Below are 26,802 nucleotides of genomic sequence, written 5' to 3'. Positions count from 1 at the left end.
TGATTGAAAGGAGAATGTTCTTGTGACTAAAAAGGACTGAGAAAGTAAGAAATTTGCCTAAGATCTCATTAGGTTGGGAAGAACAGGGCCACAGAGTGAGTTCAACATGAAGTAGTGAGAAAGAATAAAGTTTGGGTTCAGTTCCTTCAGTAAATTGATTACAACTTTAAGAAATTTAATAATTTTTAGTTAAAATTGTATCAATAGATCTCTTTTCTCTAGGGCAATAATGAGAGAAGGGCAATCATGTATGATAACACTAAATGCCAAAGAGCACATTCAGTCCTGATCTCAAGTCCCCCATGACGATCAAACATCCTACCTTATGACACGTGTGCAGGTACAGTTCTATCCTTTCCCAAAGCAACAAAGATCCAAGTATCTGCAAAAGTGAAAAAGAAAAAGGGGGTTAAAATCACCAAATTACTGTGTAACCTGCTGTTCTGTAGCTCAAAGTTTTTCTCAGATCCTGGCAACATATTTACTTCATGCTATTCCTGTACTTTTCAGCCTCTAGGAGCTTGTGGTGCTGCTCCTCTACCTGCAAGCTCTCCCTCTCCATGCTACTGACACTTCAATCCAGTTCGAATGTCACCTATTTGTAATTTTTGCCAGCACCCCCAGGAAGAATTCATTATTATTTCTTCTTGGATTTCATAAGTTACCACACTGATACCCTTTCTGAATTCTTGCCCATTTCTTTTCCTTATGATGGACTTTACTAGCAGTGTAATTTACACTCACCTGTAAGAGAATAGAAGTCAGAAATCAGCCCTTCCAAGGGTCTCAGGCTGATGATATAACTACACTGGTAAATTCTAGACTTAAATCTAAATCCAGTCAGTCATCAAGTCAGTGTGGAGATGGAAACTAAAAAGTAGAGTCCTCAGATGCTAGGATATTAATGACAGTCTGAATGCATCAAAATAATTTCATCTATATGATTTCATTTATTCTTTACCCATTCCTATGTCATTTTATTAAATAATATTATTATTCTCATTTGAAAAGGGGAAACTGAGGCTTAGAAGAATTATATGACTTGATCAAGATTACAGTGTAACCTAATAACAGAGCTTGAAATAGAATCCAGGTCTCCTTCCTTTTTCATTGCTCTTACAATTGCATGCACCCATAAAGGCTAGAGTGGAAAGTTAGTTAATATACAGACCTTTATTGGACACTAGAATTGATTCTACATTAAAAGCAAACAATACCGTTTTATGTTAATTGTGTGTGAAAGTGGCACAATTCAGTGGCCAGAATTTGGCCTAGAGCTCATACATCATATGCATTTTTCCTAGTAAAAAGAAAAGTGTATAGCTAGTCTCTCTGCTCATAGCCACTTTCCACATCAAAACTTCCAAAATGATTTTTTCTTTTTCTTTTTTCTTCTTTTTTTTTTTTTTTTTTTTTTGGTACTGCTGGGGTTAGAACTCAAGGGATTGATACTAGGCAAGGAAAGCACTATGCCACTGATCTTATACACCCAGCCTCATAAATACTCTTTTTTGGGAGGTTCTAGTCTGTTGGGCCTCGCGGCATCCGCCCCCTTCTGCGCGGTCACGCTGAGCCAGCGCCCGGGCCTGGGAACTGGCCGCAGCCGCCTCCGCCTGCCTCTCCTCGACCATGGATCTCCGCAAAGTGAGCGAGCTGCGGGCCTTCGTGAAAATGTGTAAGCAGGATCCGAGCGTCCTGCACACCGAGGAGATGCGCTTCCTGAGAGAGTGGGTGGAGAGCATGGGGAGTAAAGTACCACCTGCTACTCATAAACCTAAATCAGAAGAAAATACCAAGGAAGAAAAAACAGATAGCAAGAAGTCGGAAGAAAACATTAAGAGAGATGAGCCATCAAGTGAGGAAAGTGATCTAGAAATTGATAATGAAGGTGTAATTGAACCAGACACTGATGCTCCTCAAGAAATGGGAGATGAAAATGCAGAGATAACCGAGGAGATAATGGATCAAGCAAATGAAAAGAAAGGGGCTGCCATTGAAGCCCTGAATGATGGTGAACTACAGAAAGCCATTGACTTGTTCACAGATGCTATCAAGCTAAATCCTCGCTAGGCCATTCTGTATGCCAAGAGAGCCAGTGTCTTCATCAAATTACAGAAGCTAAATGCTGCCATTCGAGACTGTGACAGAGCCATTGAAATAAATCCTGATTCAGCTCAGCCTTACAAGTGGCGAGGGAAAGCCCACAGACTTTTGGGCCACTGGGAAGAAGCAGCCCATGATCTTGCTCTTGCCTGTAAACTGGATTATGATGATGATACTAGTGCAATGCTGAAAGAAGTTCAACCATGGGCCCAGAAAATTGCTGAACATCGGAGAAAATATGAGCGAAAACGTGAAGAGCGAGAGATCAAAGAAAGAATAGAAAGAGTTAAGAAGGCTCAAGAAGAACATGAGAGAGTCCAGAGGGAGGAAGAAGCCAGACGACAAGCAGGAGCTCAGTTTGGCTCTTTTCCAGGTGGCTTTCCTGGAGGAATGCCTGGAATGGGAGGGGGCATGCCTGGAATGGCAGGAATGCCTGGGCTCAATGAAATTCTTAGTGATCCGGAGGTTCTTGCAGCCATGCAGGATCCAGAAGTTATGGTGGCCTTCCAGGATGTGGCCCAGAACCCAGCAAATATGTCAAAGTATCAAAGCAACCCAAAGGTTATGAATCTCATCAGTAAATTGTCAGCCAAATTTGGAGGTCAAGCGTAATGCCCACCTGACAAAACCCTTACTGAAGGAAAAGCAACCTAGATCACTTAATGGCCAGTGTACCTCTGACCTCATCAGGAGAGCTGGGGTGCTTTGAAGACAATCCCTACCCCTCTGCAGCAAATCCAGTTGAAGCATTTTACAATGATTTGCCATTAGGGTGTTCATTCATATAATGTTTTCCTACTAGGAATTACAAACTTAAAACACTTTTTAAACCTTAAAAATATTTAAAACTCAAGGGGGTGTTATTTCCTACATTTTTAATTACTAATCATTTTGGATTTTTTCTTTGATATTGGGCAAAGCAGATACTAAGTATGGAAAATACATAGCTGTAATGTGAGTGAAATAAAGACTTACTAGTGGGAAGTAAATAAATCTCATTTACATAGATAAAAGTTTCAGTTGAATATATGGTTACTGAGACTGAGGCATTTTGATTTGTCATTTAAAAATATTTTTTAAATGATTAATTTTGATAAAACTATTGGGACCACCAGTATTTCACTCTAACCTGGATAGGGACTGGAAGTACTTGGTAAGGCAGCAGCAGTCTTACTATTTTATATGACATGTGCCCTTATGCAGGTTGCATTTAAATCTTAACACTATGTTGAAGAGGTGATTTTTTTTTTTTTTTGTTATGCTGCAATGGAGTTGGATTACTTAGCTCTGTTTTTGTTCAATATATCAAATAAATGTTTCATATTATTTCCACCGTGGGGAAATAAGGGAGTAGTTTTCTTTTTATATTCTATGTTTAAAACTTATCTTTTCTCATCAGAAAATGACCAACTATGTCTGCTTTCTGCTTCTTGTATTTCCCTCCTTCTTGAACTAACGATAATCTTTTCTCACTAGCATCATCACTGCTATCATACCATAATTGTGCAAAGCATATTTAATGCTGGGGTTAATTTAATATGTAATACATATCCTAGCTGTGGAATAATACCCATAAGAGCTGTAGTTCTTTCTTAGCCATGAGATTGCTTATTTAAATGTTATTAGACTTCCACTCTGGCAAAATCTTGTGATGTCAAAAACATTGGAAGGAAGGATTCCTTTTAGTGTTTGGTGTTCTATTTAGGAAGTACCTATTGATCTTTGTATTTTGAAGAGTATATGGTTTGAGTTATTGGTAACCATACAAGGAATTAACTGCTTGATCTAACATGAATTATAAAATAGATGAGAGCCTGGTTATTCATTATGGAGTTCTTGGCACCATGAAGATTCATTATTGTATTCAGCTCTTCCTTAAATACTGCGACCATACCCCCACCTCTTTTTCCCTTTTGTCCCTGCAAAGATAAAGGAAATGATAAATTCCTTGGAGTACATTTATAAAGTAGTACATTTCTAATATATTTATACAGGTTCTAACCCTTTACTGTACATGAGTAAACAGAACTGCATCTGTTACAAAAATGAGAAAAAGTCGTATGCTAATGGAGCATGCTTTTAAAACCCTTGGAAAAAACACCATTTATACTTGGATTTGGGCTTGCCGGTGTTTTTTGTTGTTGTTGTTCATGTATGTTCTCAAAATCTCATGTGTGCTGTGCTTATCTCAAGAAGAACAGTTTCTTCTTGGATTCCTGATTTGATTGACTTAATTATACATGACCTAACTATACTCGAATATTACGAATATAAATGGGTAAAAGTAAATTACTCTTCTGAAAATATGTCCTGTGCTTTTAGACTTTAAGTACCATAAATACAACAGATAGTCTTCATTTTCTTAAGAGACCCAGTATCATTTCTAAAAACGAGAAATGTTCTTTTTTTCTGCTAATGATGCTGTAAGAAGGAAAAGAAAGTTTTCTGCTTAAAAATATATAGTTATTGGATATTTCTAGCTATGTTAAAAATAAAATATGTTTCAAACTGGAAAAAAAATACTCTTTTTTGGTATTGGGACTTGAACTCAGGGTGCTTAACCACTGAGCCATATCCTCAGCCCTTTTTTAAATATTTTATTTAGAGTCAGGGCCTCTGTAAGTTGCTGAGGTTGACTTTGAACTTGTCATCCTCCTGCCTCAGCCTCCTGAGCCATTGGGATTATAGGCGTGCACCACTATACCCAGGCCCAAAAATGATTTTCTTAAAATACAAACTTGATATATGCCAAATGTCATAGCCTTACTTTCCAGGCCTTCCAAAATCTATCTTAAGCCATGTTTTACCATTATTCTTCATTATGCCTTACACACTAACAGAAAGGAACTGTTGCTTTTAATGAGACATCTCATTTCGTTTCTGTCTTGCTACTTTCTTTTTTTAAAAATATATTTTTTAGTTATAGATGGATGCTATATCTTTATTTTGTTTATTTATTTTTATGTTTTGCTAAGGATTGAACCCAGTGCCTCACATGTGCAAGCCGGGTACTCTGCCACTGAGCCCCAGCCCCAGCCCCTGTCTTGCTACTTTCTTATGATATATTCACTCATCTGAGAATGTCCTTTCCTATTCCTATATCCATGAGTCCAAATTCATCATCCCTTCAAAGTCCCACTCCAATGGTACCTCCTCTGAGAAATTTTATTTAATCTTATTAACTGGAAGTAACCCCTTCTTTCTCAGAATCTCTGCAGAACTTCATTTAGACCTCTCTTAAGTCATAACATTATAATGTTCTATGTTATTTTTGTCTATGACTTAGTTGCCCTACTAGATTGTGAATACCGAATGAAGGAACAGTGGTAACTTTATGTCTTATACCCATCTTTATGGAGTACTTTGCATAAAAACAGAAACTGATTATTTTACTAATTTCTGTATATTCATTACTTATCACAGTGTTTTCCTCATTTAATAATTAATAAATTCTGATGGAAGAAAGATCAGTACAAATGGCAATAGATCTAGGGGTTGGTTTCTCTATTAGACAGGAAATCCGTCAGAACACAGAATATTGAAATCAGAGAAAGGTATTTGCCCTATGTATAAATAGGTTCTAAGAAACTCTTACTAAAGTTATCCTCTCATTCAGCTCTCCATTTGCTCTTGCACAGTATAAATTTGCCTCACTACACAACACTACCATGGTGAGCAACAAAAGCAGTCACACTATTACCCAGACTTGCTAAAATGTCCACTGCATGAGGTTCTGAGTTTGATCCCTAGCACCAAAAAAAAAAAAAAAAAAAAAAAACCAGACTAACTAAAATGTGCTTTGCATGTGGGCTAGGAGGCTAGTTTCTACACATTAGAACAGGTTTAATTTACAAGGCCCAGAAAGACTGCTGATATGAAGCATGGGTATCTAAAAATGACATTATTGAGTAAACCACAGGATAGGTTATGAAAATGTGGAATAGACAAAGAATGCTCTGCACCCTTTCAAAGGGTTAAATTGGTTAGACACATCCTATAATTGCATAAGCTTCTTCCCTCATCCATTGTGCATAAAATTCACATGGCTGATATAAAGCATGACTCATACTAAGACTAGAGTGATCAAAGGTTGTAATGGTTTCCAACACCAATTAGATACTATCACTGACAGGAGTGCCTCATGAGGCTATTAACAGAGAAAGGGAAAGCATTACTCACCAACAGCAATGAAGTATAGGCAACCATGACTGCAGCAAAACTCAGCAAAAAAATGGACCAGAAGAGCCAGTATCCTGTTCCTAGATAAACAACCCTGAAAAAATTAGTTTCAATCCTTAAAATACAGCAGAAATCCATAGCAGCAACTGCATCAAAATATGGGGACAAAATAAGACCAGATGGAGCACAAGATAATGGAGGGATAGGAGAAGCCCTTTGTGAATAGATCTGTGAGAGCTTTGGTGATATTTACTTGAGTTTTAACTTCATTCTATAGGCAATAGGGTACATTAATGCAGCCTCTATAAGGCAGAACTTTTTAAAAGTCATTTAGAATAAAAATTCAAAAGTTATATCTTCTTTTTAAAAATATATAAAATCCATAATACCAAAAAAAGAAAAGAAAAAAGAAAGAAAGAAAAGAAAAATTTATCCCATAAGTTTTCTGTCTTAAAAAAAATATTAATTTACATTTTGGCATGAATATTTTCTTACACAATTGCAATACGAACTGCCATGTTAATTGCTCTACTCTGTGTAAGAGATTTGGGTCCTTTAAAAACATTCCTGATTATTCTATCCCTAAAGTACTATATAAGAGAAAATTGGTAATGATTTATTAAAAACAACATTATACTTGGTCTAGAGATTACACATGTCAAAGAATTTAGACTTTTCATTTCAAGATAATAGAAATTACCTCCTTTCCAAATAAAAACTGGAGAAATTATATCTTTAAATATGTAAGTTCTAGTAAATATACAAACATATTAAAAATAAGAAAAGGAAATTCCTCTCTTAGAGTGGCTATAAGACATACTACAAAGAAACAGGCAACTACCCTTCCAAGTAAGAGCAATCCCAGATCAAGACACTGGGAAGAAGAATACTCTATAGATGAGCTCTCAACCAGGAATCAGAAAACATGTAAGGAAAGTCAACATAGGAACCCAATGAAGCCAACAAGAAGAATTTATATCCAAGAAAACATAATTAAGGGCTGGGGATGTGGCTCAAGTGGTAGGGCACTCGCCTGGCATGTGCAGGGCGCTGGGTTCTATCCTCAGCACCACATACAAATAAAATAAGGATGTTGTGTCCACTAAAAACTAAAAAATAAATATAAAAAAAGAAAACATAATTAATAGAATAATCAGAAAAGTTCCACAAAAATAAATATATTTAAGATCTTCAGAGAAGTAAAGAAAAGACATCCATGAAACAAGAATAGGATAGTTTACTATAAGCCCATGTGGTTATCAAAACAATCAAATGGATCATAAAAATTTTACTGAAGTAAAAATCATAAATGAGGGCTGGGGATGTGGCTCAAGCAGTAACGCGCTCACCTGGCATGCGTGAGGCCCGGGTTCGATCCTCAGCACCACATACAAACAAAGATGTTGTGTCCGCCAAAAACTAAAAAATAAATATTAAAATTCTCTCTCTCTCTCTCTCTCTCTCTCTCTCCTCTCTCTTTAAAAAAAATCATAAATGATTGCTACTAGTGGTCTAGACACAGCGAAGAATTAATCAGTTTAAATAGTGATATTGGTTTTCCTTCCAAGTAAAAAAGAAAACCTAAGATTTGCTATTCAATGTGATCACTTTTTTTCCTAATTATTTTCCAGCCACATTCAAAAGTTAAGAAAAAAAACAACCTACATGATAAGCAGAATCTAAAAGAATTCATAACTACTATTCTGATACCACAGGAACTACTTAAAATAAATACTACACACAGAAGAAATCAGAAACCACAGATCTCTCAAATAGACAAATCTCATTTGAAGAATAGCTAAGCAAATGAAAAATAGGACCAAATTAAATGTTAGAAATAAATCACAGGGCTGGGGATGTGGCTCAAGTGATAGCGCGCTCGCCTGGCATGCGTGCGGCCCAGGTTCAATCCTCAGCACCACATACAAACAAAGATGTTGTGCCCGCCGAAAACTAATAAATAAAGATTAAAAAATTCTCTCTCTCTCTCTCTCTCTCACTCTCTCTTTAAAAAAAAAAAGAAATCACAGTGGTAGAAATTAATAAATCTCTCTCCACGATAACACTGAATGTAAATGCTCAACTCTCCAATTAAAAGACATAGGGGTGGTCCAGTGCCAGACTAGCCATGGACAAGATGGAGTTTTCTTCTGAGTCTTGCTTCCGAGTCTTGGCTTGGCCTGTTTTGAGACTGCACGTGGGAGGTATTAAGGAGGGAGTCTCCACTCCAAACATCCCAGTATGCAGGACTATCTCTTAAATAGATTTCTCCAAGTGGAACTGCCCAGTGGGGCTGCTTCCTTGTGCATCCCTACAAACTACATCTTCTTCATCCTTCAGAAGGCCATAGACCCCATAGAACTCCTCCTGAGTTCTAGATGGTACTTTGGCTTCAGCATTAACATTCTAGTCCTGTCATTTACCTTGAAAGCAGGTGATAAAAGAGACCAAACTATTTGATCCTCCTTTGAAGCAAGAAGATAAAACTGGATAGAGGAAAAACACAGAAAGGAAGTCTTGTCAGTAGAAGCCTGAGAAGATGAACAGATTAGAGAAGCAACAAGACTTGAGAGGCAAAGTTGTATCCATCAAATTACAGACTGAGGAAAAAAAAGGATGTGAATATAAGAAAATTGGAAAAATCCTTCCTTTGCTCACAGACCTTATTTCTTTTAAGGCAACATATTTTTGAAGTTTTGAGTTTGAAACCATTTAGACTTAACCTTGAGGGAAGGTATGTAGTAGAGTCACCAAGTTTACTAGCTGAAAGTCCTCTACCACTGCTTATTTCTCATGATAATAGCCCCTTGTAAGTGTAAATCATTCTGGAAATTCCTTCAGTATAAAAAGCATGTCCCCTCCAATAGCAAAGTATTCACACTGGGGAAAAAACCGTATGAATTTACTGAATGTGCAAAAACTTTTATGCATATGTCACATTTCACTGAACATAGAAGTCATTCTGAAGGGAAATCTTGTGCTTCTAAGGAATATTGAAAAGCCTTTAGCTAGATGACAGATTTCATCGAGCAGCAGAAAATTCATGGTAGAGAGAAAACAGTGAATACAGCAAAATACCTTTGACTATTAGAAAATTTGTATTAGAAAACTGAATGAACTGAGTATGATAAAATTTTCCCCCAAAATTTATCCCTTTCTCTGCATATGAGAAGTCATACAGAAAAGCCTCGTAAATGTAAGAAATGTGGAAATATCTTCAGACAAAAGTAAATCCTCATTTATCAAAAGATTCATATTGGGCCTGGGGCTATAGCTCAGTGGCAGAGCACTTGCCTCGCATGTGTAAGGCACTGAGTTTGATCTTCAGCACCACATAAAAATAAACAAATAAAATAAAGGCATTCTGTCCATCTAAAACTCCAAAAAAATTTTTTTGAGTTCATATTGGAGAGAAACCTTGTGAATGTGTAAAGCTTCCATTAAGATGTCTCACACCTCAGTTAGCAGAAAATTTATAGTGGGGAAAGCCCCTTTGCCTATAAGGTATGTGGGAAAGTCTTCAGCCACAAATTCAATCTCACTAAGCATGAGCATTTTCACAATAGAGAGAAACCCTTTGAATGTAACGATTGTGGGAAAACCTTTGGCCCAAAGCAGTACATCATTAAACATCAGAATACTCATACTGGAGAGCAGCTTTGTAAATGTAATGATTGTGGAAAATCCTTGAGCCAGAAGAAAAACCTTCGTACCCATAGAAAATCCACACTGGAAAGAAACCTTTTGAGTGTAAAGACTGTGGGAAAGCTTTCACTCAGAATTCCAACTTCATCAGATACCAGAGAACTCACCCAGGAGAGAAGCCTTTTACATGTAAAAAGTGTGGTAAAACCTTTAGTGATTTTATTGAGCATGAGAAAATTCATATTGGAGATAAACTCTTTAAATGTAATGAGTGGACAGAAGAAGTACCTTATAAAGTATCAAAACATTCATACTGGAGAGAAACCCTATGAATGTAATGAAGGTCCATACAGGTAAGAAGCCTTATCAATGCAGTGAATGTGGGGAAAGCTTTCAGCCAGAAGTCACACCATTTTAGACACCAGAAAATTCATACTTATTAAAAACCCTATGAATATCTGGGAACATGTGCATCAGAAATTTATATCTCATAATGCATCAGAAAGTCATTCTGAAGCAATGCACCACAAATGAGATGAACTTGTACAAATGCTAACAACTTTCAGAACACTGAGAATTCATATAGAAGAGGAAGAAATTTGTGTGATAAAAAGACTCTGCCAACAACAAAAATCCTACAGTCAAAATGGTATAGGTAATGTTGAAACTATGGAGGTATTTCCACTAAAATTGTAACAGAAAACAGGCCTGCTACTCCATCAACATAGATGTGAAGTTCTTCACCAGTGTAATTTTTAAAAATGAGTTATGTTAGAAAGGAATAGACCAAAAACAGATGGTATGATCACCTAAAAGAAATGAAACCCTGGTGGTATTGATTCAGCAGAGGGCAAGAGATTCCAGAAAGAGACCTATGCATTTAGTAATACTTGCAATATTAAAGAAATCTGTCAGATGAGGAAATATGGGACAATTTAAAAAATTATTCGGAGGTAATTTGTTCTCTGAAGAGGAGAGGAAAGAAACCATGATCACACAAGCAAAATTCATGGGGACTAAAGAGAGAAATATAAAAAAGCCATGTACTAAAATGGCTGTGACCTCGGGAGTAGGGAAACATTCTTTCATATGAACAAATTTTAAAATATTTAGCAGTTTTAGTTTTAAATGTATATGCTCGGGAGATAAGTACTGGGAACTTTCCTGTGGCTTGATTTGCTGTGGCTGTCAAATATTGGAAACAAAAGCCCATTAGGAACAGAAGAAAAGTTCTTATGATGGGATACTATACATCTGTAAAATGCAACAAATGAGATCCACATGCTACTAATGGAAGGATCTAAAATTAAAATCACATTAAGGGGGGAAAAAGTGGCAGAATGATGCATATAATATAGTAACTTTTTGTAAATTTGAATTAAAACTTCATGAAATTTAGCACTTTATATTGGTAATGAATATATATGTGTATGTAAATTTTCTTAAATGAATTGGAGAAATACAGACCAAACTTTTGATAGTAGTGGCCTATGAAGAATGAAGGGGGAAGGGAATGAGTATGGGGGGTAGGGTGGGGAATGGGCTTCAACTTTTTATATATAAACATCCATTTCTCTTAAAGGTTGCAAGTAAATATATGCAGATACTAGCTAATTCTGAATTGTGGTATGTGGATATATTATTTTTTGTACTTTTATGTACTTTTAAAAATTTCTCAAAGTTATTAAGAATGGAGGTGAGGTTAGGAACTCTGTACTTGTAGAAATCATGCTATAATGGACAAATTCCCAACCAAATATGAACTTTTTATAGAAAATATTTCTAAAATTTTATCAATGATGAGTGGATGGACTTGCTGTCTATGTAATGTGAAATTATGTATTTTATTAAAATTAGAATGACAGTATACTAAAAAAAGATATAGGTTGGCAAGAATGGATTAAAAAACATGACCTAAGGGCTGGGGTTGTGGCTCAGTGTTAGAGTACTTGCCTAGCATATGTGAGGCACTGGGTTCAATTCTCAGTACCACATATAAATAAATAGAACAAAGGTCCATAGACAACGAAAATACATTTAAAAAATCCCAATTATATGCTGTTTGCAAGGAAACTGCTTTACAGACAAATACAGCCACAGGATAACAGTGAAAAGATGGGAACTGATATATCATGCTAATGGAATCCCAAAACAATCAGGCGTAGCTATTCTCATATACAACAGAGCAGACTTCAAGCCAAAATGAATCAGAAGAAACACAGAAGGTCACTTAATACTTGTAAAGGAAACAATCCAACAAGAAGATATTGTGACAGCAAACTTATGCCCCAAATGCTGGTGAACCCAATTATGTAAAACAGACACCATTCAGTTTAATATTCAGATAGCCCATAAAACGATAATACTGAATGGTTTATGTCTGTCATCCAGACATAAACTCAGTAAAGACTCTATAGACCTAAAAATAATATAAATCAATGGACTTAACAGAAACCTATAGAATATTTCATCCAATGATAGCTAAATTCACTTTCTTCTCAGCTGCTCATGGAACCTTCTCCAAAATAGACGAAATTTTAGGCTACAAAGCAATTCTTAGCAAATAAAACAAAACAATTGATCTAATTCCTTGCATCTTATCTGATCATATGGAATGAAATTAAAAATCAACACACAATAAAACCTTGCAGTAACTATATGAACAATACTCTTTTGAATAATGAATGAGTAATAGAAGAAATCAGAGAAATTTAAAATTCTTAAAAATCAAATGAAAATAGTGGTACAATGTACCAATATACTAGAACCTCTGGGACACTATAATGATGGTTCTAAGAGGAAACTTTATAGCTATAAGTGCCTATATAGGAAAATCAGAAAGATCCCAAATAAACAACATAATGATGTATCTCAAGATCCTTGAAAAACAAGAACTAATTCCATATAATATAAAAATCAGGAATAAACCAATTCCAGTAGAAAGAAGGAAATACTTACGATGAGAGCTGAAATCAATGAAATAGAGAATAAAAAAATACAAAGATCAATGAAAAAAACAGCACATTCTTTGAAAAGATAAACATAATTGACAAAATAAATTAAATAAATAAACAAAATTAGCTAAAGTAATCAAAAGAGAGAAGAATAAAATTAATAAAATTAGAGATAAAAAAGGAGATATCACAGAAATCCAGAGGATTGTAGGGACTATTTTGAAAACTCATATTATAATAAATTAGAAAACATAGAAGAAATGGCTACATTTCTAGACACATATTATCTGCCAAAGTTGAATCAAGAGGACATATAAAACCAGTAATCAGCAACATGATAAAAGCAGTAATAAAAAGTCTTCCAATAAAAGGAAGCACACATGGATTCTGACCTGAATTTGATCAGACCTTTAAAGAAAAACTAATGCTAATATTCCTCAAATTATTCCATGAAACAGAAAGGGAGGGAACATTCTCAAATTCTTTCTAAGAAGCCAGTACCTCCCCCATACCAAAACCAGATAAAGACACATCAAGGAGAGAAAACTACAGACAAATATTCCTGATGAACATAAGACACAAAAAATCCTTAATAAAATATTAGCAATCCACATTCAAAACTACATTAAGAAGATTGTACGCCATGATCAAGTTAGTTTCATCCCAGGGATGCAAGCTTGGTTAATATACACAAAGCAATAAATATGATTTACCACATAGAAATAATTAAGGACAAAAGTCACATGATCATCTCAACAGCTGCAGAAAAACCCTTCAACAAAATTTAGTACCCACTCATGATTAAAAAAAACATTGAAGAAACTAGAAATAAAGGAACTTAACTTACCATCATAAAGGCTATATAAGACAAACCCATAGCCAGCATCTGAGTGCACAGGGAAAAACTGAAAGTATTTCCTCTAAAATCCGGAACAAGTCAAGGATGTCCATCCTCAATACATTACTAGAAATTCTAGCCTGAACAATTAGACAAGAGAACAATTAGACAAGAGAAGGAAATAAAAGGGATAAAAACAGGAAAAAGAAGTCAAATTACCACTGTTTACAGATGGTATTATCCTATACCTAGAAGATCCAAAAAGTTCCACTGGAAGACTGCTACAAATAATAAATAAATTCAACAAAGAAGCAGGATACAAAAACAACATAGAAAAATCAATAGCTTTTCCATACACTAATAATGAAACTGCTGAGAAAGAAATCAGAAAAAAAATTCCATTTACAATGGCCTCAAAAATACATACGTAGGAATAAATCTAACCAAGATTTTAGAAGGCTGCTCATCTATTTCAGTTTTAGGGACCCTGGAATCAACTAGTTAATATCATATGAATCCTCAAGTCAGGTCATTCTTATCATTGTGCCAATTTTGGTGTCCATTACAGTAACAATACTCACCTTACCTTTGGCAATTAAGTGCTACAATTTGTTCCACATAACCTTGGAATCCCATCATCCCTATTAATTCAGAGAGCTTTGTTTGATGGCAATACTTTTCTGTGTCATCCCTTTACTACTGAAAGTAGCTCATTATACTCCTCATTATCACTAAAATGCTCAATGGAAGCAACTGCTTTGTCAACCAAACCTTCCCCCATCTACTTGATTAAAGATTGTCTATACCTGACAACTTAAATAAACATTGTAGAGTGTAGTGGTGCATGCCTATAATCTCAGCTACTCAGGAGGCTGAGGCAGGAGGATTGCAAGTTCAAGGTCAGCTCAGGTTACTTAGCAGGACCCTGTCTCAATATAAAAAGAGCTAGAGGGCTGGGATTTGGGATTGTGGCTCAGTGGTAGAGTGCTTGCCTAACAAGTGTGAGGTACTGGGTTTGAACCAACCACTGAGCCACATCCCCAGCCTTATTTTGTATTTTATTAGAGACGGGGTCTCGCTGAGTTGCTTAGTGTCTCATTGTTGCTGATGCTGGCTTTGAACTCTTGATCCTCCTGCCTCAGCTTCCCAAGCTGCTGGGATTACAGGCATGTGCCACTTCACCCGGCACAATTTCTATATCTTTAGGAGTTTGATCAGAGAAACAGAGCCACTATGAGTAATACAGAATAAGATGTTATAAGGATTAGACTTAACACAATTTTGAGAATTTACAGAGAAATCTGTATTACAGAAGTCATCCCTACATTTGGTGTTGGGCCTTAAGTCACTATATGTTAGTCAGATTGGCACTCCAGAAGAAAAGCTGGATGTGAAATTGGGGAAAACAAGGAAAAACTGAATCTCCACAGATGACTTGGAACCCATAGGACAAATTCAACCCGGTGACTGACTCTTAACCATCTCAAGCCTCAAAGGCATGAGCAACTTACAGAATCCAGCACTCTTTGGATGAAGTTGGATGAAAACTTGGTCCAAGATTCAGGCTTAAGAAAAGACATGGAGGAAGTTGGGGAAGTTTCAAATCCAGATGTTCTCCCACCCCAATTTCTGATGTGGGAAATAATGTACGTGTGCTACCATATGCTTATTACTCTTCTTCGATCTTTAAGCATATAAAAAATGGCTGCTGCCTTGCTTCTTCTTTCCAAATCTTGTGCCAATTTCTCTTGAAATTGAAACTATACAGGAAAGATAAATGAAGGTCCAGCATAGCTAAGTTGACAAGAGAAATTCATCACAGACATCAAACCACAGGTTTAGGAAGCTCTGAGAATTTCAAGCAGAATAAGAACAGAGAAAACCATACTCATGTGCTAGGGCTATAGATCAGTGGTAGAGTGCTTGCCTAGCACATGTAAGGCACTAGGTTTGATCCGCAGCACCACATAAAAATAAATAAATAAAAGAAAGATATCGTGTCCATCTACAACTAAAAAAAATATTTTAAAAAAGAAAGAAAACCACACTTATACACATCATAGTAAAATTGGCAAAAATCAATTAAAAGGAAAATTCTTAAGAGTGAGCAAATAAAAAACAGATTACCTTCAAAAGATCAAAAATAAACTAAGAGCAGATCTCTCAAGAGAAATAATTAAAGCAAAAAGATAACAAAATAAGAGATTCAAAGTTCTAAAAAACAAAAACTGCGAAATTATAATTCTATACCCACAAGCTGGGGTGATAGCTCAGTGGCAGAGAACTAACCTTGCATGCATGAGGCCCTGGTTTAATCCCCTGCACTGCAAAAAATAAAATAAAAATTAAAAAAAAAGAAAAGAAGACAAAGAATTCTATACCCATCTAAGATATATTTCAAGGATAAAGATGAAATAAAGCCATCTTCACAAAAACAGAAACTAAGAAAAACTGTCCCCAGAAAATTCTTTTTAAAGGAAATTCTAGGGATGTTTTTCATACAGGAAAAAAAGAAAAAAAAGAAAGAAAAGCTTACACAAAAGATCACAGCTGGGCACAGTCGCTTATACCTGTAATCCCAGTGGCTCAGGAGACTGATGTAGGAATATCGCAGGTTCAAAGCCAGCCTCAGCAAAAGCAAGACACTAGCAACTCAGTTAGACCCTGTCTCTAAATAAAATACAAAATAGGGTAGGGATGTGGCTCAGTGACTGAGTGCCCCTGAGTTCAATCCCCAATACCAAAAAAATAAAAAAAAAAAAACCAGAGATGCACAATGAAATAAAGAGCAATAAAAAGGTAAATGCATAGACTGATATAAGTGAATATGTCATATTGTTGAAAATGTAGGTAGGATTGTAGGATTAAAATACAAGATGATAATGGCTTATAAATCAGAAGGAGGCAAATGAGGTTAAGTTGTTTCAAGATCTTTGTACTATCCATAAGAAGGCTAAAACACTAGAAATATTATACTTCAATAAGTCAAAACTATACGTTATAATTTTTAAGGTAAGTACAAAAAAAGACTTTAAGAGTGGATACGGTAAAAATGTGGATATACCTTCCAACTTAAAAAGGAAAACATAAAATAAATATTTAGTACAAATAACACAAAAAAGAGGAAAGAAATAATACAGAACTGACAGGAAGATTATGATTATAAGCTCAAATATTATTACGAAGATTTGTTTTATTTGGAACATAAATGATAAATATTACCAAATTAGATTTGAGAAACTTAACCATATACTATTTATAAGAGAAAATTCTAAAACATAGAATATAAAAAAGTTAAAAAGCAAAAATTTAGAAAAAATAACCATGCAAAGCTAGTATGGATAAATTAGTATCATATAAAATGACTACTTTCAAAATAAAAACGTGAAGAAAGTAAGAATATGCCTACTGTAAAAATACAAAGAATAAACTTCACTAAGATTGAAGACTTCATTAGTATTTTAATTGTTCCCAACTTTTACTTTGCATTCTGGAGGTAGATGATCACAGTGGGAATGATGGCAAGGAAAATTATAGAAGTTGGCCAAGGAGCATCTCAGTCTTGGGTGAGGGTTTCCTTTGTGTTTATGGTCAATAGAAAAGCCTGCTGTAAGAAACAATTTTATACCACACCTGGAATAGCAATTCCAAAAATTGTCTATGGACTAGTTCTTAACTAGAGCACTGTGTAACAAAAATAACAATGACCAAAAGTGAACATCGTAGATTGATGACCAGAGGTTCCTCTCACCACCGTCATACTATTTTTGCTATGCAAAGCTTCAGGACCTAGATTCTATGCAAAGGATGGGAAGAGAATCAGAAAATTTTGGATATTATATTTTGTACAAACTTTGTCATTTATGGATGCATAGATCTCAGTGCCAAATATTTTTAAATTTATAAGCACAAATAAAAATTGAAAAACAAGTGTTGGGGAACAATTCAGAACTAGTTCATAAGTGAAGATTGTATATAAACTGATAAAAACAAACTTACTGAAGTCCCCTAAAGAATAATTGGGCAAAGGAAGAAAAATATAAAAAGAAAATGTATTGTTGGGCATGGTGTCACACACCTGTAATCCAAGCTATTTGGGAGGCTGAAGCAGGAAATCATAAATCCCAGCCTAGCCTGGACAACTCAGTAAGACCCTGTTTCAGAATTATAAAATGTTTTTTAAAGGCTCAGTGGTAGAGTGCTTGCCTTGAAAGCCTGAAGCCTTAGATTCAATCCTCACTACTGCAAAAACAAAAACAAACAAACAAAAGAAGTTAAATAAACTAGTTTTTGAAACTCAATGATTCAAATTAAAGCAAAATAGAAATAAATCCATCAAGAAAATTAAAAGTAATCAAAATTCAATTATTTAAAACTGCCACTGACAGATGAAAAAAGAAACTGTCATATACCTCTGATTTAAGTGGAATAAGCTATAACCTTTTGAGTAAACACTTTCACAATGGGCATAATGAATTTTAACAGTAAACACTGTCTTTGATTTAATAATGTCACTTGTGGAAATCTAGTCTAAGAACATTAGTCAGAATATGAAAATTTCTCTGTGTTATTATTTTATCAAGACAAGAACACTAGAAACATTCATAATGCCTAACAACAGATAGCTAAATAAATATATTAGCATCTTCATGTCATGAAATATTCTGAAACCACTTTGAATGATGTATATTGAAAGTTCTAATAATTTGTTAAAATGTTTACAATTATTTTAAGTGAAAAAGGAAAGCAAAATTATATAAATAGTATGAACCTAAGAATATAAAAATAAACACAGAAAAAAGGCTAGAAAATATATACCAAATGCCTATCATTCAACAATGTGGCTGAGCAGATATTTTCTAATTTTTTGCATTTTTAACATTTAAAACAAAAAACCATATTTCCTTCTATAAAAAAGATAATAAATTATTTTTTTAAAGCCTCATACCTAAATACAACCTTCTCCCTCAAATACCACATAATGGATAATGTTCGCTACAATGTTAGAAGGCAGCAGGCCAGAAAAACTCATCTGGGAGCAGTCCAGGAGTGGGAGTTCAACCATGAAAGGGGACTGAGAAGGGATACTTTTTCCTGTGTTCAGAATTACAGGAGGTCCCTAAGGGAGGGAGAGGCTGTAGGAGAAGAAGAGAAGGCAGGGTTCAGGGGCGGAGATCATGAGGACCAATAGTGTTAGCTCAGTAACCCAAACAAAGAGACTAAGATGACAGAGAATCATTATCTGAGAAGGACTTAGGGACACTGGAAGCACAGAGAAAAGTTCCCACTGAGCCAGATTTGGTCTTCAGTGTGAGACTGAGGTAGAAGGGAAATAGAATAGGCTAGGGTGCTATTAAGCATCCTACTCCTGTCCCAGAGTCAGTTCTCTTACCCACAAGATGAGGAAGTCTAATTTTGTCCACCCTCCCTACTATGTCAGATGTTTTCAACCTAAGGTAGAATCCAGTTGGCTATCAGATCAAAGAGCTCTTACATAAGTAAAAGTACAAAAAGTAAAACTCACCAGTCAAAGCTAAAGTATTCATTGGAGGTCTCTACCCACACGAACAGCAAAATCACAGACAATAAAAATGAAATTATCAGGAACACGTGAAAGAATTGCTCTCTCTGGAAAAAGAAAAAAGTCCTTTAGCTCCATTACCTCAGTGATTTCTGTATACATTTGACAAAGGTCAAGTATAGTTGAGTGTCATGTATTACCCACCCCAGGTTGGAATAACCACCCTTTTGATTTTTACCTCCACCTTCTTATAACATTTATCACACTGAACTTTAGTTACATGCTTATTTTTTGTTTCTGATGTTATACTACCTTTTTTTTTTAAGAAAAGGAACTTTTCTAACACATCTCAGTTTTGCCAATATCTAGTATAGTTTCTTGAATGTAGCTGGCTCTCCACAATCATCTTTCAGAGGCTTGTCACCTCTCCATCTACCAAATATTTGTTTGGTGATTCATTCATTATTCATCATTGCATGTAGTCATTTATCTACCCACTCTGGAGTGCAATAAAGAAATCAGAGTTAGGGAATTAGTACTTTTTTGAGGATCATTAGGACTTCATAAGCTACTTTCACTTGATTTATTTCTCCTAAAAATCACACAAATTAGATATTTTACAGAAGGAAGGTCAGAGAGGTAAAATAATTAGCTAAGATCAAATAGCTAAGAAGTGACAGGAGCAGGACTAGAACCCAGATTTGTGTGAGCTCAAAGCCAGAATTGAGGATTATCTTTATAGCGGAGGATCCAAACTAAGTCTTGAAGGCAACTCCCAACACTGAAAACCATATTACAAACCAGCAGCCACAGACTGTTAAATCCTTCCTGAGATTGCTGAGTTATAATCTTAAGTGCCTCTGATAAAATAAGTAAGCAATTCCAATTCTTTTAACTCTGTGTTTAATCTGTTGAAAACATAATAATTCTAAAACCCGAGGGAGTAAGAATAAAAAATAAAACAAAATGGATAACAGAAAGGGCATTTGAAAAAGTTGAAGTGAGACCTTAGGGGTATCTAAGTGTAAAAGGATGAACAACACAGGAGTTGACTTTGGTCCTAAACACATTTTCTACACCAATCTTGCATGGACTTTTAAAAACTTGTTAAAACATAACATCACTCACCAACTCAAAACTCTCCCAGAGCTTCCGATTGTATTAGAGTATCACCACTGGGCATGGTCACCCACACCTGTAATCCCAGCTACTTGGGGACTGAGGCAGGAGGGCCACAAAGCCAGCCTGGGCAATTTAGTGAACCCATGTCTCAAAATAAAAAGGGTCAAGGATGTAGCTCAGTGGTAGAGCACTTGCCTAGCACAAATGAGGCCCTCAGTTCAATCTCTCATATGGGGGATGAAAAAAGAGTATGACCTAAACTGCCCTCCATGGCCCACAAGGTCCTACCTGATAAGCCCTTGACCATTCCCCACCTCATCCCATTACACATGCTGATTCCTTCTAGATGCATGTTTCTCACACAACCAAATTTGTTCCTACCTTAGAAGCTTTTTACTTAATAGTTCCTCTGCCTAGATACTTTTGTTCCCTAATACCCAAATACAACCACAATATACAATATTGACTCAACCACCTTCCATTCCAGTTTCTAACACAATGTCCTGCTGTGGCATCTTGAAAGCTCTTGATACTATCTTAAAGCATTCTTCTTCACTTATTGTTTATTACCTAATTCTTCTATTGAGATTTAAGCTGCAGGGAGGTCCAGGGGCCTACTCTATCTCAATTCTTCTTTTTTTTTTTTTTTAGTTGTATATGGACACAATACCTTTACTTTTATTTATTTTTATGTGGTGCTGAAGATCTAACCCAGTGCCTCACACATGCTAGGCAAGCACTCTACCACTGAGCTATAACCCCAGCCCCGCTATCTCAATTATTGAAAGTGTTAAATAATTTTTTGTTAAATAAATCTATTTCCATTTTTAAATTTTCAATGTGACCACTCTGGCTCAAAACTTTTCAAAGGCTCACCACTACTTATAGGATAATGTTCAAGTATTTTAGCTGGACATTAAAAAAATACTCTTTTCTACACCTACTTTTTACTCCCTTATACATCTCTAAATTCAACACCAGAAAGTCACTCTTTCCCTAAATACATCACTATACTTCTCTATCTCTGGACTTTTACTCATCTTATTCCCTTCATTCAGAATCCCCTGTGCCATCATTTCTATATGTCACTTCCACAAGCTAATGACTCCAATCACAGCTATAATAATAACTAACACTTACTAAGTGTTATGTGCCAAGCCCAGCTGGAAATATTTCCCACCTATTACCTCTTCCACTATGAAAACAAATTCTAGTGGTGGATCCTATTGTTATTATCTTCATTATTCTAAGAAAGATTCTGAAGCACTGAGATATTAATGAACTTGCTCACATTCCCACAATGGTGGAATTCTAATCTGGAGATGAGTACTCAATAGTGAAACCATAAACTGAATCTGAGAATCTTTCCTTAGGATACAATATCTTATTACACTCATTCTATATGCTATATTTGTTCCTCTGAGAGAAAAGGAACTTATAAATCATCTAGGGATCTTGATAGTTATCTAATTCAATTCCCTAGCTGAAGAGAAGCTCAGAGATAACCAATCCAAGGACAGAATCATAATTAGGACCCATAACACACTCCTGGACTCTGGTCTAGGGATTTTTCTATTATACCGTACAGCCTCAAATGTTACTTTTTCCATGAAGCCTTCCTTATTTTTTATTCTATGTCCTTCTTTATAGTTCTCATGTGAATTTCTACCTCACTTCGAAGTAATAAATATTTGTAGGGCTCTACCCATTATCTCCATCTTTATCATCACTACTCTAATCTAGGCTGCCAACATCTCTTACTTGAAATATTGCTGTTATTTCTTCTTTGAAGGTGAAGAGCCTTTCTGTATTAATTTTGTCCCTTCTAATATGCCCTTCAAACATGCAAATAGTCATTTAAAAATATAGCTCATAACACATTATCAGGTTAAAATTTTAAGGTTATTTTCCCCCTCTGGTGCTGGGAATCAAACTCAGGGTCTCAGGCATGCTAAGCACATGTTCTACCATTGAACTATACCCCAGTTCCTGTTTAGTCACTCTTTATTTTCCATATGATAGAGGTCAAATTCTTAAAACCATACAACATCTGATCCATCTTCCTCTCTAATTTCATTTCCCATCATTTCTCCATACATTTCTGATCCACCTAAAATAAATCTATCAATCTGCAAACTCAGCATGTCCTTTGACTCCTTCTTCAATATCCATTCTTCTATAATCTCCAATTCTTCACCTATCCAATTCTTAATCACTTTTGCCTTCTAAATAAAATTATTGGTCTCTCCCTTGATAATATGCCTAAGTACATATACACACAATTGTAGCACTTATCTTGCTATACCAAAACTCTGTATATTTGACTTTCCCCCATTAGAATATGAATTCCTTGAGAGTAGTAACAATGTCAGAAGTACTTTTGGTATCCCCTGTGACTAGGTGGAAGCCAAGTATCTGGGTATGAAAGATACAGGGGACAGAACCTACTTCCAATCTACTCCAGGGATGTCTCCAATTTCCTACCTCTTTCCTTGTGCTTCACATGCCAAGCAGATCAAATTAGAGATCCCTTGGTCAGGTTCTTGGACCCTAGTTTAACCTTATTTACAAGCAAATGAAGGTACATGATCTGGCCCTTTTCTCACTTCAATATGCTCATCATTTGATCTCCTATATCATTTAGTCCACCAAAGGGTTCAAATATATGACTTAGAAATAAAAGTGGGGAAAAATGTGGCCTTCCAAGAGGCCAGGCCACAAGCTATCACTGAGCCTTACTAGAGGTCTTCATTAAGGAAAATAAAGCATTAACTTGACCAATAATAAAGAAGCACTTTGGTTTCCTACTTACTGGGTGTTTTTCTCATGAGTATACTTCCCCTCGGAAATTTGCAGAGAAAAAAGAATTAAAGATTCAGGCATTCCTATCATTATTATCCAAAGTACATGTATGAAGACACGAATTGGTATGAATATACTTTGTATATAACCAGAGATATGAAAAATTGTTCTCTATATGTGTCATAAGAATTGTAATGTATTCCATTGTCATTTATTTTTTTAAAAAATCAATTAAAAAATTGTAATGCATTGCACTGTCATATATAAATAAGAAAAATAAAATTAAATAAAAAAAGATTCAGGCATTCCTGTAATCTCTAGCCAAAAATATATAATTGTACCCAAAGCTCACTTTTTCTTCAAAGTTCACTGAATGAATAAATGTAAAAGTGAATGAATGAATAAATGAATAGCATAAAAAAGAGAATATAGGAAAGGAAAATAAAGAATAAAAGTGAAAGTTTGAGATGTAGCTCAAGGGCAGAGTATTTGCCTAGCATGTGGGAGGCCCTGAGTTTGATCTCTAGCAGCACAAACCAAAAAAAGAACAAAAGTGAAAGAAAAAGAAGACAGCAAGTACATGCTTCAGCGAGTTAAACTTTGGCTCCAGAATCTGCATAGGACTTTTTTGGAAGAACTGGTTCCTCAGCATCCCCAGTTCTGAAGACTCCAAAGAGTCATCTACAGCCAGGGGGTATCCCATGTTTCCCACTTTAAAGAAAGTATGCTTCAACTCCTTCTTATCTCTCTGTACCCGAGAGCAGCAACAGGATCCAATCTCAGTTTTTTTCCAATGTCTGTATTCCCAGTCGTAACTGTAGCAGCCAGTAAGGAAGGTGACATAGCATTTGTGATTGAAGATACGTTTAATCCTACTATTATAGTCTTTCAGTTTTTGTATTGTGTTCTTTCTTGTGCTCCTTCTTGTAATCCTTCTTGTGCTCCTTCCTATGATCCTTCCTGTGTTCCTTCTCACAGGCTTAATTTTGTTAACCTTCTTAGGCATGATTCACCCTTTTGCTGGAAGGACAAATAAAACAGTCAGAACCTAATATAGCTCCTTAATATATCCTATCCCATCATTCTACAGAAAATTCTATAAAAGGCAAATGGATAAGAAAATCTATTTACAATCAAGGATAATATATTGTATTTTGGAATAGAAGATTCTACCTTTTATACCAATCTTGAGCTGTTTTTTTGCTTTTGTTTTTCAGTCAATGCACCATTCTAAGTTTAGGTTTCTCATCTCTAAAATAGGACCATACTCTTAGCCTACCCACTAATAGATGCTAAAGGCATCAAACTAGATAATAAAATGAGATTTTAAAACTGTAATATGCGGGGCTGGGGCTGTAGCTCAGTGGTAAAGCGCCTGCTTTGCATGTGTGAGGCACTGGGTTCAATCCTTAGCACCACACAGAAATAGATACTGTGTGTTCATCTACAACTAAAAAAAAAATTTAAAAATAAATAAATAAAACTGTAATATTCTCTTGAAATAACTTGAGATATTATAGGCCTGGGAGAGTAAATGAAAAATACAATACTCAATAGCTGCCCCTTTCCTTTCTTACTTCTTCCTTGTGGACTCAGTTAGGGTTAGCTTCAATTAATTTTTTCCACATTTTAAAACTGGTGCATTATAGTTGTACCTAATGGTGGGATATGTTGTTATATATTTGTACATGCACAAAATATAACAATATAATTTGGCCAATATCACACCCCTGCACTTTCCTCCTCTATCCCTTCCTAATACCTCCTGGTCCCTTTCCTTTATTCCACTAATCGCCCTTTGAGATTCAGCACCACCACCCTCAACACCTTTCTTTTCCTTTTTTCTCTCTAGTTTCTACATATGAAAGAAAACATATAACCCTTGACCTTCTGAGTTTGGCTTATTTCATTTAACACAATAGTCTCAAGTTACATCGATTTTCCTGCAAATGACATGATTTCATTCTTTATGACTTAATTAAATTACATTGTGTACATATACCACATTTCTTTATCCATTCATCTATTGATGGACACCTAGGCTGGTTTCAGAGTTTGGCTATCGTAAATTGTACTGCTATAAACACAAGTTTATAGTAGGGTTAATGTCAATCATGAACGAAGGAATATTTAAAACAGTAACAGTTAGTTGGGTACAGTGACATGTTCTTATAGTCCCAGACACTAAGGCTGAAGCAAAAGAATTCCAAGTTCCAAACCAGCTTGGGCAACTTAGTATAACCCTGTCTCAAAACAGAAAATAAAAAGGGCTGATGATGTATCTCAGTGATAAAGTGCCCTTAGGCTCAATCCCCAATACAACAAACAAACAAACAACAACAACGACACAACAGCAACAGCCAAAAAAGGACAAAGTTAATTTTTCCTTTGGCCAACAACAGCAACAAAAACAGAAAAAATGAAATATATAGTATGTAGCTTCACAATGGCATTAAGAACCCAGGGACCTTCCACCTTGCATTCCCAATACAAGGCTTCCTTGTCAGGATCCAAATGGCTGTTTAAGCTATAACTATCACCCCAAATTCTAGCTAGCAGAAAAGAGGAAAGAACAAAGCAGGTTACTCTCTCTTATTTCAAGAATATATATAGAAAATTGAATATGACATTTCAATAACAGAGATTTTTCTGGTTAGCAAAAAGGGGGAAGAATAGATATTAAAGGAATACTAAATTTTCTTGCCCCATTATGATAAGAGAAAGCTGTTCTCATACCAACTTAAAGATTGTATGAATTAAATTTAATAAAAAAAAAGAAAAGTAAATAACAGTTATAAAGGACCTGATACTAGGCAATTAGTCTCTACTCCAAAAAACTGTCATGTTCCACTATGCTTTTTGTGAATGGCATTCTCTATTATTGTAATTAAGGATACATGGTCTGAACTTTGGTTGTCATAGAATAACAAGGGTTATACTTACTATCTCATCTTAAGTGATTAAAACTAGGAGAGAACATGAAACAAGTTTTTAGGCATTAGAGAACAGGCAGTAGAGGAGGGAAATGGAGAAGGAAAAGCCTTAGTTAGGCATGGTGGTGCATGCCTGCAGTCCCAGCACTCAGGAGGCAAAGGTGGGAGGACAGATTGAGTTTGGGAGTTCAAGATCAGCATTGACAATACAGTAAGTCCCTATATTAAAAAATAAGGGGTGGGGGAAATGTTAAAGGCTACTATAATTGTTTAATGAAGTATAAAGGTAACCTTGAAAAGAATAAAAAATGTCTCCAAGTACCTTTACTGTTCTGAAATAAAACCCAAGAATTCTTTTTTTTTTTTTAATAGAAGCAGCCAACAAAGTAAAACTCATGCTATCTGGCATCTATCTAATAAAAAATTTCTAGTTATTCAAAGTGACACCTGCCTATGATCCCAGCTACTCAGGAGGCTGAAGGAGGGGGACAGTAAGTCCAAAGAAAGCCTCTGAAACTTATACCCTGTCCCAAAATAAAAAATAAAAAAGGGCTGGGAATATAGCTCAGTAGTAGACTACTTACCTAGCATATGCAAGGGCATAGGTTCAATTCCCAGTACTACAGTGATTATATACACACTCAAAACTACCAGGCACACACAAAAAAAATACAACACACATGAAAAAGGAAAATAATCAAGCAA

The 26,802-nt window shown here is 35.5% G+C and overlaps 1 protein-coding gene and 1 pseudogene across 2 annotated transcripts in view; one reads left to right on the top strand and one right to left on the bottom strand.

Moving 5' to 3' along the window:
- GDPD4 (glycerophosphodiester phosphodiesterase domain containing 4) overlaps positions 1–23,867 on the bottom strand; it is a gene marked incomplete at both ends in the record, with an annotated part of 116,225 nt that extends 92,358 nt beyond the window's left edge. The window contains 4 exons of the mRNA XM_081280317.1: positions 323–382; positions 6,283–6,376; positions 19,244–19,347; positions 23,745–23,867. Of these exons, the coding sequence (XP_081136443.1) occupies positions 323–382; positions 6,283–6,376; positions 19,244–19,347; positions 23,745–23,867 (381 nt within the window). The remainder of the gene's footprint in view (positions 1–322; positions 383–6,282; positions 6,377–19,243; positions 19,348–23,744) is intronic.
- On the top strand, positions 1,520–2,764 carry LOC308642754 (hsc70-interacting protein-like; annotated as a pseudogene). The gene is made up of 2 exons (XR_014024390.1): positions 1,520–2,353; positions 2,477–2,764. The product of XR_014024390.1 is annotated as a hsc70-interacting protein-like (transcript).
- Positions 23,868–26,802: the final 2,935 nt, after the last annotated feature.

This window comes from Spermophilus citellus (assembly GCF_964194105.1).
Source record: "Spermophilus citellus genome assembly, chromosome: 2".
NCBI classification, from domain to species: Eukaryota; Metazoa; Chordata; class Mammalia; order Rodentia; family Sciuridae; genus Spermophilus; species Spermophilus citellus.
The sequence above is the reverse complement of the archived record's forward strand: the minus strand, read 5'-3'. Positions and strand labels throughout refer to the sequence as shown.